We start from the raw sequence: 15,979 nt of genomic DNA, 5'->3' as shown, positions 1-15,979 counted from the left end.
TAAGGGAGACCTCTTAACCATAATCATTAACCCCATGCTTGATATTTTGGAGACTGATAATACCATCTATTGGGGGCTCATGCTCCTCTCATGTTTCATGTTTCATGTTCCTTGTATTCCATGATGAGATTTCCATGGACAGTTTTCTATCACTCTAGTGAGATAGTTTTGATTTGTTCTATTTTATTTTCCGTTCCATGATGAGATATGCTATGGACATTATTGTGTCACTTTGGTCTCACAGGCCCATTGGGTCTTTTGTAGACACTTAATATATCTTTCTTTCTTTTCTCTCTCTCTCACACACACCCCCCACTAGATCTACATTAAAATTCCTGCCTTTTCTGAATGAGAAATGGCACTAGAGAAAAAATAATTGACGAGAGCACATTTCTTGCAAGGTCACAAATGTAAAGGATGAAGTTACCTGCTTTGGGTTCTTGCCACCACCACCAGCAGCCTCAGATTCCCACTGTAACCAAGGGAGAACAACTCCATCACTCCCAGTCAAAGAGTCTTTTGGCTGCATGTCTCCTTTGACATCATTCTCAGCTGAAGATGACTTGGGAGCTATTTCCCCATCAACCAATCTGCCTTGTCTATAGCTGCTACTATTTTCTTTCTCACGTAAGGAATCATCGGAGTCTCCTTGGCAATCAAAAGATGATATAGAGACACACTCTTCAAAATATTTCTGGGCTTCATCATCTAGGCTCTTTAAGACAATTTGCTTCTCTGCACTATTCTGCATACATATTGGCAGAGTCTATATTGATTGAAAGAATTTCACTTACACAAAACCTTCAAAGAGACTTGCAAAAGAAGCTTTCACCTTCCTCCTAAGTGGTCTCCTTCGGTTGGATGAAGCGTGAGGTGTAGAGGTCTGCAGGCCCGAAGGAGGTGGTGTTGGTAGAAGCTCCTTGACTATTTTAGAGAGCTCTAAGCAACGCCGTTCTTCCACAGCTATTTGCGACCAAAGCTCTCGAACCCTTTTCTCAGACTGCAAGACATAACTTAAAGAATGAGGATCTTTATGAGATGTTAGCTGCATTACCAACACAAAAAGACACACACCATATCACACCAAATCCATCACAACAAGTCTTCAAAAAACAGGCTTGATAATCTTGGAAAAAATGAATGGGCTAAGTATGTGCCCCTAATTATAGGACCCCTCTTTTTTAACTAATGGTATGTTCTTTTATGAAGGTGAAGAAATCCTGGGGTTTTTTCATGAGAAAACCTGGTATATTTAGCAGTCTTCTCTCCATGTTTCATGCGACAGCAATCTAGTTTTCTCTCCTAGTCTCAAAGTGGTGCATCGGGGAGGTGGTGGGCATGTACAGAGCATCCACAAGGGAGGGTGATAGTGAGTGTGCTGCACAAGGAGTGAGGGACAAAGCTCACGAAGAAAAGGGGGGAATAATTTTTATTTTATTTTTGTTTTTTAATAAGCATAATGCAATGTATATAGGATTTTGGTTTATGTGAAGATGTATAAAAAATCCAGGAGAAACATCAAATCGTTTCAACATGAAAATTTATTTCTCAACTGAGAGACTTGGCCGTTTTAGACAAAAGTAATTTGAAACCCTGCATCTGTAAAAGTAATCTTCAAGCTTGAAAGCTTTTTAATTTCATTTTTTACCTCCTCAAGTTTTGTTGAATACTCCTTTTGAATATCAGCTACAGCCTGAATAACATCCAATCCCTGAGACTCCATTCTGTTTCCTTCATCCAATGTAGATGATAACTTGCCATTCTTTCGCATTCACTACTCAAAAACAGTAAAAACATGAGCCATCATGACACAATTGACTGCTTAAAAGACAAAACTAGACTAGTAGTACAGATGAGGTTAAACTACTGTTAATTGATTGGCCAGAGTATTCAACATTAAGAACAGTCACTAATTAACTACATAAGTGAGGATTAGGCTTGTCACTCCTTGATGATAAGAGGTTGGAGACGTTGGAAATCGAGACCCAAACCAGCCCAACACCTGGGTGGGAGGTCATAGCCATGGAAACAATGGGTTGGTAACGTGTGAAACATTTCTGAAACCTTAACTTTGAGAGAAAAAATGACCCAAATTTTTGTTGGTCTGATTTTTTTGCTTTTTCATCCCCTTTTCCTTCGCATGTTTCATGTCACGTGCATCCCACACTTGGATGCCACGTGGACATATTTGTACAGTTTAGGTGCAAGGCCTATGGTGGTGACATGGTCCCTTGTGAGCCCTTGTCTGGGGACAAGTCAACCAAGGATCCACTTTAGAGCGTCATGGTCAGGTGTACAAGTCCCGTGCATGGTCATGGCCAGGTGTCCCGCACATGATTTCGGTGCATGTCCCGCACACATTTGTAACCCTCTAGAATGATGTAGAAGTGTTATGGGCACTAATTAGGCTTGCATCCGAGTGAACAGGAACCAATCTAGGTCTAGGAATTAGTGTCTAGGAGCGTGCATGAATGTAAATCCATCCCAAGGATGGCAACTAGCAACATGTGGAAGGGGGAAGATGACATGTTGAGGACCATAGGCTGTGGGCAGTCCTTTGGCCAAGCCCACGCCTGTGAATAGGACCTCTAGGGGCTGCCCAACCCAGGGTACCCAGCCTTAGGGGGCCTACATGTGTGAAAACATAGCCTATTTGCAAGTCGTGAGCCTTTATGTGCAAGTCGAAAAAATGTGATATATTTCTGAAACCTTACAAAAATGACCCAAATTTTTGTTGGTCTAATTTTTTTACTTTTTCCTCCCCTTTTCCTTCGCATGTTTCATGTCACGTGCATCCCACACTTGGATGCCACATGGACATATCTGTATAGTTCACGTGCAAGGCCTATGGTGGTGACCTGGTCCCTTGTGAGCCCTTGTCCAGGGACAAGTCATTTAGGGATCCACTCTAGAGCATCATGGTCAGGTGTACAAGTCCCATACATGGTCATGGCCACATGATTTCGGTGCATGTCCCGCACACATTTGTAACCCTCTGGAATGATGTACAAGTCCCATACATGGTCATGGCCAGGTGTCCCACACATGATTTCAGTGCATGTCCTGTACACATTTGTAACCCATAAATTGTAACACAATTTATGGGCACTAATTAGGCTTGCATCCGGGTGAACAGGAACCGAAACATTTCTGAAACCTTACAAAACTTTGAGAGAAAAAATGACCCAAATTTTTGTTGGTCTGATTTTTTTGCTTTTTCATTCCCTTTTCCTTCGCATGTTTCATGTCACGTGCATCCCACACTTGGATGCCACGTGGACATATCTGTATAGTTCAGGTGGTGGTGACCTGGTCCCTTGTGAGCCCTTGTCCGGGGACAAGTCAACCAGGGATCCACTATAGAGCGTCATGGTCAGGTGTACAAGTCCCGTACATGGTCATGGCCAAGTGTCCCACACATGATTTTGGTGCACGTCCCGCACACATTCCTAACCCTCTAGAATGATGTAGAGGTGTTATGGGCACTAATTAGGTTTGCATCCGGGTGAACACGAACTAGTCTAGGTCTAGGAATTAGTGTCTAGGAGCGTGCATGAATGTAAACCCATCCCAGGGATGGCAACTAGCAACATGTGGAAGGGGGAAGATGGCATGTTGAGGACCATAGGCTGTGGACAGTCCTTTGGCCAAGCCCACGAGTGTGAATAGGACCTACAGTTATGTGGAAGTCGGCCAGCACATTCAGCCCAATTATCCCCTATATATAGGTCGCTCCAGCCCTTGGGTCATTCATTTGACATTTCTACAAGGTAGTGAGGCTTGTACATAAACAAATGCAAGGTAGAGGCCTTGAACCAGGGCGGCCAGCAACATTTCCAGAAACACAGCAAGAAGGTCTTCTACATGCTGTTTACAGCCAGACAATCAATCCGCTACACATTCAGCAATAAACCAAATATGCCATTTGTGGTGAGGGCCCTTTAGAGGGTATTTGGGACCCAACATTGTGTATTCTCTTTCTCTCCCTCTCTGCACTCTATCCTCTTTATATTGTTCTATTCATCGTCAAGATTGAAAGTGCTGAATTCTGTTAAATCAAAGTATAAGCTTCCGCATGTTACATGTCACGCCCCTTTTTTGGCCTTTTATCAGCTCGTTTCAACCCCCCACAGGCAGCTCACTTCAAGCCCTTATCTTCCTTTGTTCCTCCTCGTCCATTCTTCTACCTCGTCTCCCTTCTTACTCCCTTTTTCTTCTTCTTTCTGTTCTCCCTTTTCTTCTCTTTCTATTTTTTCTTCAACAAATTTTCTCATCTCCCATCTCTTCAGATTTTTCGCATCTCTTTCCAATTTTCCCAATTTAGGGTTTAGCCTTTTGAATGTGGCTTTTTGCTCGTTTGATATATTTTGGCATACAAAGTTTGAACTTTGAAATATTATGTTTTTGGAACATTAGGAATTAGTTTATGATCTTCACTCTTGAAACTTCACATCTTAGGGTCTAGAAGTTTATGCTTTAGAGGTTCTATGTTTCAAGTCTTAAAATTCAAGCTTCAAAGTTCAATGTTGTTTTACTTGTTTCTTGGTCTTCTGTATGTGTATAATGGTTTCTAAAAGCTTTATAAACTTTTTAAAATTTATTGATAACTTGATTTTTTGAAATGTCGAGGGACGAAACATTTCTACAAAAACCTTTTAAAAAAAACTCAAAACAAGAAAAACCCCAAAACGTTTCTTGTGACTCCTTCGGGTGGTAAGGGAAACCACAGCTTGGGTGAGGAGCCAGGCATGTTGTCAGTCTAGCCTCAAGCTCGCACATGGTCCCAAGGAGGGCTATAGCTTGGCGGCGAGCCAGCAAACCCCTCCAAGAAGATCCAATGACGTAACTGTAGTTTCAGTTTTGCAGGCTAAAGCTGATTGAGAAATCATTGTTAAGCACACTTGGTACAGGTCCAAAACCTTAATCCATGTGTGTATGTTTTGAAAGTGTTGAAACTGCACAATATCATCCACACCCAGCCACAGAACCCATGGAAGCACCTTCACACTAATGAAGGCAAAATTTCTTTTCATTGTGTTATTGGGGCAATGCCTTACCTCCTCTAGCTCCATCCTGATGTCAGTCACAGCGCGCCTAACTTCAGACCTCATAGCATCAAGGAAATCAGTCATCCCAACATCTCCAACAGGTGGTTCGGACCGCAAAGACTGCTGTGCCAAATCATCTGTTTAGCCCCTGCTTGATTAAAGACATGCAGGAATAGCCACTCAATCAAAAATTTCTCAAACGCACACACCTTCATCTGAGCATAAACAGCCCTAATAGTTTTCTCCTCAACCAAGTCTTCTGTGTCATCTCTTTCAGGTTTTTTGTCATGCTGCCTCTGAAAAAAAAAAGGAAAAATATGAGTGGGCAGCTACTGTACATTGAATCGATTATTTTTATTTTTGGCAACAGCACACATTTCACATGCATTGTGTTTCTAAGCCTGCAGGTACTATGAGCTATCTGCCCTTGGATGGATAGAAAAACACAAGGTAACCATGATACCCACATATTGAATAGATTTTTTTAATTTTCGGAAACAGCATACATTTCACACGCATTGTTCTCTAAGCTTGCAGCTACTATGAGCTATCCACCCTCGGTTAGATAGAAAAACACATGCCACGCATAATACTATTGGAAATGTTCACACTTTGGTAGTGGAAATGTGTTTAGCAGGGCCAATGAGGTGATAGCTCAAATGGAAGAGACATTTGACTTGGACTAGGAGGTCCTAGCACACAGCGTTTTTGTTCGTGATGAGAAGAGGTCAGCTGCATACGTCTATTGCTTCCATCCAGAGGCTCTGTCAATTACCCATTCCATCATAGTTCTGGTCGTCTACTGTTGGTGCTCTGTCGCTAGTTCTCTTATATAAGCCTACAGTGTGCCATCTCTGCGTTGCCCTTTCGCAACCCCAACAGATGATGCCCGCCTTGCTGTCATGTTACTTGGTACTAATCCTTGGGATTAGTGGCCTAATCTGGCACAGTTAGGGGAGCCCTATGATTAGGAGGAAGCATGCTAATATCGGGAGCTAGGGTTATTATTAATAAATCCATGTGTGTTGGCTATTTAAACAGCTTGGTTGTTTAACAACAATGAACACCATATAAGTGAAACATGGGTTATTATTGATGTAGCCTCACTTCTGGCCTAAGTCCTGACCAAGACTCCAGCCACAATTGTGGCAAAGCAAGCACAAATAGATTATTATAGGCTTGCCTGGAGCCTCTATGAGGCAGATGCAGCTGGAAGGATTGCCAAGTTGTCAGGCATGGATCTCTAGGAGTCAAACATTGGCCCCTAGCTTGGGGGCAGTTCAAAGCAGACGTATGGTTGGGAAGTGAGCTAGCTTGCACCCCTCTTAGGGGGTTTGTACTAATCACAAGTGTTCTTGTTTAGGAGATCTATGGGGTTGTTACACTTGGTATAAAAGCCACCTAAACACGTAAGGTATGGCCATGCACGGGAGGTATGAGTAAGCTTTTCCATTTTGCTTTTCATGGATTCGCAAGAACCAAGTATTCTCTATGCTATTGTGCTGAGGTTGATTTGATGCATACTCGTTGAAGGTATTTCTCTACGACATGCCTAAGTTCTCATCCCAGGAAAAAAAAAACGTATGCTTTTTAGGGTTATGTTGTCATGGTAGGAAGCACATGGATTCTCAGGTAAGAGAATTATACGAGAGAGGTGCAGATCTGAAACCTCTATTTTGTCCATGGAAACCCTAGGATAAAACCTCTATCTCATACCCAGCTGCAGAGATGCTCCGTGTAGCTCATGGTATGCATAGGCGGCATAGATGGAGCAGGCAGTCAGAGGTTAAGAAAACACGGCCACCTGTACAGGCCGTACAGGCCACATGGCAGGCTATACAGCCACGTCAGCAGGCCGCACAGACCACATCATCAGGCCATACAGGTGGGCGGCCATATCGCAGCATGCAGAAGAGCAACAAGCAGAGGTAGGTGTGTCTACTGAAGGCGACCAGAAATAAGAGGGGGTGCATGTACGGGCAGAAACAGTGCATGCAGAAAAGAAAGTGTGTGTGGGCAGAGAGGCTCATGCCATGAATGAAGCCATGCAAAGTTTAAGTAAGCACATTTAAATAAAGACTTGTTTTTTCTGGGGAAAATGCATTGATTTGCTTTTCTCTATATTAAGAAAAACAAAACCAAAAAAAGCATTGCTCTTTACTGTTCAGCATGGGACAAAATTGCAAGGAAGACAGAGTTCGATAAAGTCAACCTCCTTTTATACACGGAGCAGTGGCAGGTCCTCCTCTTGATTTTATTTCTCAGATTTTCACATGTAAAGTATGTTTTTATCCCTCGCTTTTTTGTGATTTTCAGAATCAACATGTATAGTACTTGACGTGGTAGCAACAGAAGAAACCCTTTAACTCTCTATCCATGACAAAGATTACATCCCTTACTTTACAAATGATCTTTCTGACTATTGGCTTATATATGTACCTAGATGAATCCAGGAACATGCCCAAACTCACCTTTTAAGAACGTGCATGTTATATACTCATGGTAGTCAACCCACAAGACTATATAACTATCAACTCCATTATGCATAGTATGGACTAGATACAACGACATCCCCACTAACGTCATCAGTGCCCAATAGTGGGTGTAGAACTTTGTATCAAGATATGCTCTCACACACGCACTCCACACACACACACACACATAAGAGCATATATTCACACAAAGCCCTTCATACTAAGTTTCTGTCAAACCTCCGGAGATGCAGGGCAGACTCAGCCATAATGAAGCCTAGCACTAAGGGAAGTAGCAAATAGAAAGAATAGTACAGCAAATAAGTAGTTGATAGGGCAAATGCACCGCTAAAGATAGAAAGAATAAGCACAACGTAGTCACAGGGGACGGAAGGGACGGCTGCTTGGAACGAGGGGACGGCGAATCGGGACGGAACAGCGACGAGGACGGACAAACGTCCCCCACGATGCGTCACTCACAGGGGACGGGGACAGGGACGCCGCAGGGTCGGGGATGCCGGTGGGGGACGGCTCTGTGAGGGGACGGCAGAGAGCCGTTGCTGGCTGTTTTTTTGCCGTTGCGCTCGCCGTTTTTGGCCGTTGCGCTTGCCGTTTCTAGCCGTTTATGGCTGTTGGCTTGGCCTTGGGCCTTGGCCCTTGAGCCTTGAGCCTTTGAGGCTACAAGCACACTCAACTCTCAAGGCTCAAGCTTTCAAGCTTCTTCTAGCTTCCAACTTCCAAGTTCCAAGCCTCTAGGCTCTCACACAAGGCCCGCGGGCCGCCGCCCTACTATCTAGATTCTAGAATCTAGACTCTCTCTCTCTCTCTCTCTCTCTCTCACCTCTCCCTCAAGCCTCTTGAGTCTTCCAACTTCCAAGCCTCTAGGCTCTAGGCCTCTCTCTCTCTCTCTCTCTCTCTCTCTCTCTCTCTCTCTCTGGTCCACCATGATGTAACTTTTGGTCTCATAGGTCATTATGGCCTTTTGAAGACGTTAATATAACATTTCATTTCATTTCATTTCATTTTCATTTCTCTCACCTCTCCCTCAACTTTCAAGCCTCTTGAGTCTTCCAACTTCCAAGCCTCTAGGCCTCTCTCTCTCTCTCTCTCTCTCTCTCATTCCTCAAGGCTCAAGAGTCAAGCCATCTACAACCATGGCATCCTCCTCACGTGCCGGGGCTTCTCGTAGAAGGACAACGAGATGGACATGGTGGGAGGAGGTTAACTACACCCCATCCGCTCATGGAGGCGGTTCTCGGCCATGGGTATGCAAGCTTTGCCCGTACCGGCGATCGGGTGGCGCCGACAAAGTGCGAGCCCACCTCTTGCATGAGAGTGGGCATGAGGTGAGGTTTTGCACGAATGTCACGCCCGAGAAGAGACGGGCACTTCTTGACAAGCTTAGCATCTACGAAGCGGTCGAAGCGACAAGAAGGACACCACGAGTGGCCGTGGATCCCGCGACGATGGGGAGAGGAACTCAAGCCTCTACAATGGAGTCATGTGGTGGATCGGGATCATGCACACCATCACCTTCACCATCAAGTCGGAATGTTACTCCATCCACGACGCCGGCACCCTCCATCTCCACGGCCTCTCAATCATTATGTGGCCCACGGCGACAATCTACACTTGGGGAGAATTGGAACCCCAAGTTGAAGGAGGAGGTGGATATGGCGGTGGCCGCTTCTTCTTCCACGACCACATTGCCTTTCAAGCGGCTAGGTAAGTGCAATCGATCATTGCCAATTCATCATTCATGTTTTCATCATCCTAGTCCCCTTCTCATTAGTAAATTACTTTCTCGAATAGGTCGGAATACTTCAAGGTCATGGTTAAGAAGATTGGGGAGTACGGCTCAACCTATACGCCCCCCTCATCCGAGAGCTTGCGCACTATATTCCTCGAGAAGGAGAAGCGCATTGTAGAGCAAGCAGCCGACAACACAAAGCGGCAATGGGAGAGGAACGGAGTCTCCCTCATAATGGATGGATGGCGTGACACCCGCAAGAGGAGTATTCACGGCATGGTTGCATATTCCCGCGGAGAGATGTACTTCATCTCATCTCATGATGCATCCGGCACTGGGAAGAGCGCGGATGTGCTTGCGGCGGAGTGGGCTACCACCATGGAGATCGTTGGCCCCGGGAAACCGATCCCGTCAAGTGGGAATAGACTTCGTTGGACACCCACACGCGTAATAGCACAACTTAATATCACAATTTGAAATGGACAACTAAATAACAACTTGAAATTGAAATGAAATAAAATGAAATAGATGGACACCAGCACTCGGGCCGGAATGGGCCGACCCCCCCCCCTCAATATATGATATATTTATTGGGAGTATTTAACAAATACAATGCTCCATGGGTTCCAAGAACCAGATGATGTCCATGTACAAATGAATACAGTACCAAACAAGAGGCTCGAAGTCGAAATTCGAAGTAGAACGACCACTTGCGTGGTCCAGTCTCTGCGGTCCAGTGCCTTCACTGGACTCCGTAGAGAGCGCCCCACTGGTGTTCCAGGACCACGCACAGACAGGCGCTCCCGTACTAACGCCTGGCTCTCCCGATCTCAGCACTTTTGGACCGTGGTTCTCCAAGAGCTTGGACTACCCGGCACCGAACGGGTGTTGCCGTGGAGAGAATCCCTTATCAGATTTATCACAACGTACTTTACTTAAATCTGAAAATTCACTTACTTGTGGATGGCAGATGGAAGTCCAATACCCAGATGTGTCTGTGTAGAAGGTGTAGCCACCTAGGAGGTGTAAAATCCTCTTGTAGCTGCCAATGGAAAAGAAGTGCAACCTCTTGCAAAAAGGAGATGGAGCAGCCGCTGAAACCGATCCCGTCAAGTGGGAAAGACTCCGTTGGACACCCACACGCTTAATAGCACAACTTTAAAACCACAAATTTGAAATGGACAACTTAAAACAACTTGAAATTAAATGAAATGAAATGGAAAGATGGACACCAGCACTGGGGCCGGAACGGGCCGACCCCCCCCTCAATATATGATATATTTATTGGGAGTATTTAATAAATACAATGCTCCATGGGTTCCAAGAACCAGATAATGTCCATGTACATATGAAAACAGTACCAAACAAATAGGCTCGAATTTCAATGTAGAAGCTCGAAGCAGAACGACCACTAGTGTGGTCCAATCGCTACGGTCCTGTGCTTTCACTGGACTCGCGGAGAGCGCCTCACTGGTGTTCCGAGACCACGCACAAACAGGCGCTCTCGTACTAACGCCTGGCTCTCCCGATCTCAGCACCTTTGGACCGAGGTTTGCCAATATAGCTTGGACAACCCGGCACCGAACGGGTGTTGGCCGAGCGGGATGAATCCTTTATCAGATTTAAACATAAAATACTTTACTCAAATCTGAAAATCACTTACTTGTAGATGGTTGATAGAAAACCAATACTTGTGGTTTGATGAAGTCACCCAGGTGATGCGAAGTCTCCCTGTAGAACACCAGTGGAGAGGATGTACCACCACAAAGGACACAGCCGCCTGCTGATTGGAGAAGGAGTGCACAGTCACTTGCAGCCTGCTGGACAGTAAGAGCAACCCCTTTGTTGAGATGGCAGAGTTGCCTGCAGGAGAGGAGCAGTTGAGTGAGGCGTGGCCTTCAGATGGAGGCAGCCAACTCTGTGTAGGCAGAGCATGTGATGGGCACCTGGCTGGGAAAGGAGAAGCAGTCGCCAGCAATCAAGGTGAAGTTGCTTGTATGTGAGGTGAGCAGCCGCCTGTAGTACAATACAGCCAGCCGCCTGGGAGAGAGAGCAACTCGAGCAAACAGTTGCCTGCAACAACACTCAGCCACCTGTAGAGGTAGGCGCAGCCAGCAGCAAAGAGCACTCAGCCACCTGTAGAGAGGTAGGCGCAGCCAGCAGCAAAGAGCACTGCAGCAATCGTTGTGCAGGGAAGGCAGCCGCCTATTGGAGGAGCAGCCGGCTGGAGGATATGGGTGGTGGAGCAGCTGATTCGACAGCAAACGTAGGTGATCACCGGGTGATGAAATCAACGCCAAAAAGATGCGATGGATCCTCACGCTTGAAGGAGGAAATCTTCTTTAATAAAATTATAGTGGAGTTAACTTTGGTGATACCCACGCATGCATGTGGGGGATTAGTGGGGGTAGGTGACCATGCCCACCCCCACACTCACTTAAAAGTGGGGCTCCCCACCTTGGCCCCAAAGTGGGTGCCCAAAAGGAGGTGCCCACTTTTAAATAAGTGTGAACACCTAACCTTATAAAATAAAGGGTTAGAATAAAAAATATTAAAACAACATGTGCGACATACTTACCACCTGTTCACATGCACCAAAACTTGTCAGAATACAGAGCAGACTTCACGACTCACTGGCAGGCGTCCCCGCTCAGTAAGTAACACGTCAAGCAGGCAAACACACAAATACATGTCATGCGAAAACAGTTTCAAACATGCAAAATATGTGTGCATGTGCAAAAAGTAACATGGACATATCTCCCGTTCATGGAACAAGTACAAAATATCTGTCGGCACAAAACTGGCACGACATAAAAACATAAAATCCTGGTCTTCCTATGGAGCGACAGTCCCATAGGTAAGACACAGTTCCAGGCACGAGTCTCCCTATGGTGTGACAGTCCCATAGGCAAAACACGGCACGAATACTGGCTCTTCCATGGCGTGACAATCCCATGGATCGAACACAGTCCAGGTCATACACGGGTGGCACTGGTCTGGCTCCCGTCCATACGACACCAACCTGCTAACACACGGGTGGCACCAGTCTGGCTCCCGTCCATGTCAGCAAAAATTCTGGCCTCTTCACATGAGACACCGGCCTGGCCTCAAGTGAACGAGACGCAAAAACTGGAGATGGACCAAATGGTCGGCCAATTGGTGACAGCCGCCTTAGGAGAGGTAACGCCTTGCCGTAGGAACACAGCCACCAGATGTATAGGAGAAGGTGGCTCAGCCTAAAGAGGCGTGGAAGAGCAACCAATATATAGTCGCCTGGCTGCAGATGAACACCCTGGCTACAAAGAGGAGATGGAGGCGGTGTAGGCGCCTGCAGTGAATAGGGCAACCTGCTGGAAAACAGGCGCAGGAGAGCACACAGGCGCCTGCAAGGGACAGCGCCGTCTGCTCTAGTGATGGTACCAGCCGCCTTTGAAGATAGCAGCACAACCTTCTGGAGGTGGCAGCCGCCTGCTCAGCGCAGCTTGCTGAAGATGGTAGCCGCCTGCTGAAAGAACAGCAGTCTGTACTGTCCGTATGAAAAAGAAAACACACAACCGCCTTCTAGGTTGCCTGGAGAAGGGAGGGCAGCCTGCTGGTGATTCAACGCAGCCTGCTGGACAGAGGGAGACGCCTGCAAGGGAGCAGCGTAGCTGTATGGAGGTGGCAGCCTGCAGCAGTTCTGATGTGTGTGAAGCGCACAGTCGCTTGAAGATGGCAGCCGTCAGTATACAGGATAGAGGTGAAGGTGGCGCAACATGAAGGGAGGAGGCGCACGATCATGTGTGTGGAAGGATGGTCGTGGTGCTTCTTTTTTTAAAGGTTGGAAGGGGAGTAAAAACTATTTGATTTGGCTGGCTCCCCACGTTTGCATGTGGGCGGCCAGTTCCAAGGTGGTGTGGGTAGGTGACCATGCACCCACCCCCACACACACACACGTCAAGTGTGGCTCCCCACCTTGGTCCCCAAGTGGGTGCCCAAAGGGGGTGCCCACTTTTAAGTGAGTGTGAACATATAACCTTATAAAACAAAAGGTTAGAATATAAAATATTAAACCAACATGTGCGATATACTTACTACCTGTTCACATGCAACAAATCTCGTCAGAAGATAGAGCAAACTTCATGACTCACTGGCAGGCGTCCCCGCTCAATAAATGACACGTCAAACAGGCAAACACAAAAATACAAGTCATGCGAAAACAGTTTCAAACATGCAGAACATGAGTGCATGTGCAAATAGTATAATGGACATATCTCCCGTTCATGGAACAAGTACAAAATATGTGTCGGCACAAAAATGGCACGATATAAAACATAAATCCTGGTCTTCCTATGGAGTGACAGTCCCATAGGTAAAACACAGTTCCAGGCACGAGCCTCCTTATGGAGTGACAGTCTCATAGGCAAGACACGGCATGCATACTGACTCTTCCATGGCGTGACAATCCCATGGATAGAACACAGTCCAGGTCATACACGGGTGGCACCAGTCTGGCTCCCGTCCATGTCAAGCAAGAAAACTGGCCTCTTCACATGAGACACCGGCCTGACCTCAAGTGAACGAGACACAAAAATTGGAGATGTACCAAATGGTCGGCCAATTGGTGACATCCCCCCGGGCTTCTAAAGAGTTGTCCTCAACTGAAAAGCCTCAAGATATGCCTGCAACAAGTGTGGGTAATCAACAAAATAATCCTCATTTACCCACTTTGCATCAACAGGCAAATAATTCTTAAACTTCACAAGGTATCTCCTGGAAAGCTTTCCTGCAAGTAGCTTTCTCTCCTTGTGGAAAGCAATCTGTTCTGGCTAGAGGATCTCCTCAAGCTCATCAATCTCTGGTGGATCTTCTGTGACAGGCTCGTCAAGATCTGGCCCCACATATTTCCGAAATAGACTCACATGAAATGCATTGTGAATCTTCCAGTGACTAAGTGACTAGGTAAAGCAAGCATGTATGACACTTCATTGATCTTCTGAATCACCTTGAAGGGTCCATAATAGCGAGGAGAAAGCTTAGGATATGATCCTTCTCGTCCTGGCCTCTTCCGAAGCCTGGCTTTCTCAAATTTCAATAAAACCCAATCACCTTCTTTGACTTGCATGGCCCGTCTATGCTTGTCGGCAACCATTTTATGCTTATCTTGTGACCTTGCAATGGCTGTCCGCACCTGACCAAAGGCTACATCCAAGTCACGAACATATTCATCAGCTGCAAAAATCTCATCCTTTGTACGAAGGATGGGTGGCAATACCACTCTGCCATAAATAATCTCAAATGAAGCCTTTCCTGTGGAGGCATGGATCGTATTGTTGTAGGCAAACTCAACAAGTGGAAGATACTTCTCCCATGCAGTCTTTTGATCTGCCACATAACACTTCAATAAATCCAAGCTGAAGCAAACCTGGAGGTTTTTGCCTATTAAATTTCACCTTTTGGCAAGTAATACATGCACGCACATAAGCCTCAATGTCTTTACGCATGCTTGGCCAAAAGAAATATCTCTGAATCATGCGCGTAGTAGGCATGATACCTCTATGACCAGCATAAGGTGGAGCGTGACATTCGTCCATAACCTTTGGACGCAAATCCTTCACCACACAAGCAATTATCCTTCATAAGATAACCCTCGTTGATAGCATAAGAGGCATGTGAATGACCAGCCATCAAATCAGTCCATATATGGCAAAAATCAGCATCCAAATGATACAAATCGCGCATGGCAGATAAGTCCCCATGAGAGGCCACTGAGACTGCAGCTACATAAGGCCTCCTGGATAATGCATCGGCCACCATATTTTTCTTTCCTGGAGTATGCACAATCTGAAAATGAAACATGGAAAGAAAGTTTGCCATTCTCATCTGCTTCTCTGAAAGCTTTGTTTGAGATAGAAAATATCTCAAGCTTTGATGATCTGTCATGACTACAAATTCAGCCCCAAGAAGATAATGTTTCCATATCTTTAAAGCATGAATTACAGCCAAGCGCTCTTTCTCATAGATATCCATATGAAGCTCAGCATCATGCAAACGACGGCTCTCGTATGCAACTGCATGCCCTTCTTGATTTAGGACAGCTCCTATACAATCACCACAAGCATCACATTCAACTACGAATGACTTGTGCAAGTCAGGAACAATCAAAACTGGACCACATATGATAGTATGCTTGAGCTGCAAGAAAGCATCTTGTTCTTTTGAAGTCCATTTGAAAGTGGTTTTCTTCTTTGTGAGATCATGTAAAGGGGTGGCTATCATAGGAAAATGCCTTATGAAACGCCTATAGTACGAACATAATCCCAGAAAACTACGTACTTGATGTACGTTTTGCAATTCGGGAAAATTCCGAATGGTCTCTATCTTTGCAGGATCCATTGTTACTCCATCTTTGGATACAATATGACCCAGATAATGTATCTCTGAAAGGAAGAACTCACTTTTCTTGCCATTAATGAAAAGTTTATGCTTCCGCAACTCTTCGAACACTGTGACCAAATGAGTTCTGTGTTCCTGCTCATTCTTGGAGAAAACCAAGATATCATCAAAGAATACTCCTGTAAATTTGCGATGGGGTCGGAATATCCTATCCATCATACGATTAAACGTAGCAGGAGCATTGGTGAGACCAAAAGGCATTACCAAAAATTCATATAATCCAAAGGCTGTCTTGAATGCAGTTTTATGGACATCTTGTGGCACCACTCGTATTT

At 45.5% G+C, this 15,979-nt stretch overlaps 1 protein-coding gene across 4 annotated transcripts in view; it reads right to left on the bottom strand.

Annotated features, from left to right (window-relative positions):
* Positions 1–15,979, bottom strand: part of LOC147604236 (uncharacterized) — an 81,361-nt gene that overhangs the window by 38,632 nt on the left and 26,750 nt on the right. For 3 of the 4 annotated variants that reach the window (XR_015265398.1, XR_015265400.1, XR_015265399.1), the window contains exons 4-7: positions 5,258–5,344; positions 5,058–5,168; positions 1,649–1,774; positions 990–1,000 (exon numbers count right to left, since the gene is read on the bottom strand). Coding sequence is in view for 1 of the 4 variants with exons in the window: in XM_086795165.1 (XP_086651291.1) it covers positions 428–745; positions 833–1,000; positions 1,649–1,771 (609 nt within the window). In the remaining 3 variants the exon portion in view is untranslated. Of the gene's footprint in view, positions 1–427; positions 746–832; positions 1,001–1,648; positions 1,775–5,057; positions 5,169–5,257; positions 5,345–15,979 lie in introns of those variants that run through there. The other variant, XM_086795165.1, reaches the window with a different exon arrangement.

This window comes from Cibotium barometz, chromosome 62, assembly GCF_041138505.1.
Source record: "Cibotium barometz isolate CiBa-2024 chromosome 62, ASM4113850v1, whole genome shotgun sequence".
Classification (NCBI taxonomy): domain Eukaryota; kingdom Viridiplantae; phylum Streptophyta; class Polypodiopsida; order Cyatheales; family Cibotiaceae; genus Cibotium; species Cibotium barometz.
The sequence above is the reverse complement of the archived record's forward strand: the minus strand, read 5'-3'. Positions and strand labels throughout refer to the sequence as shown.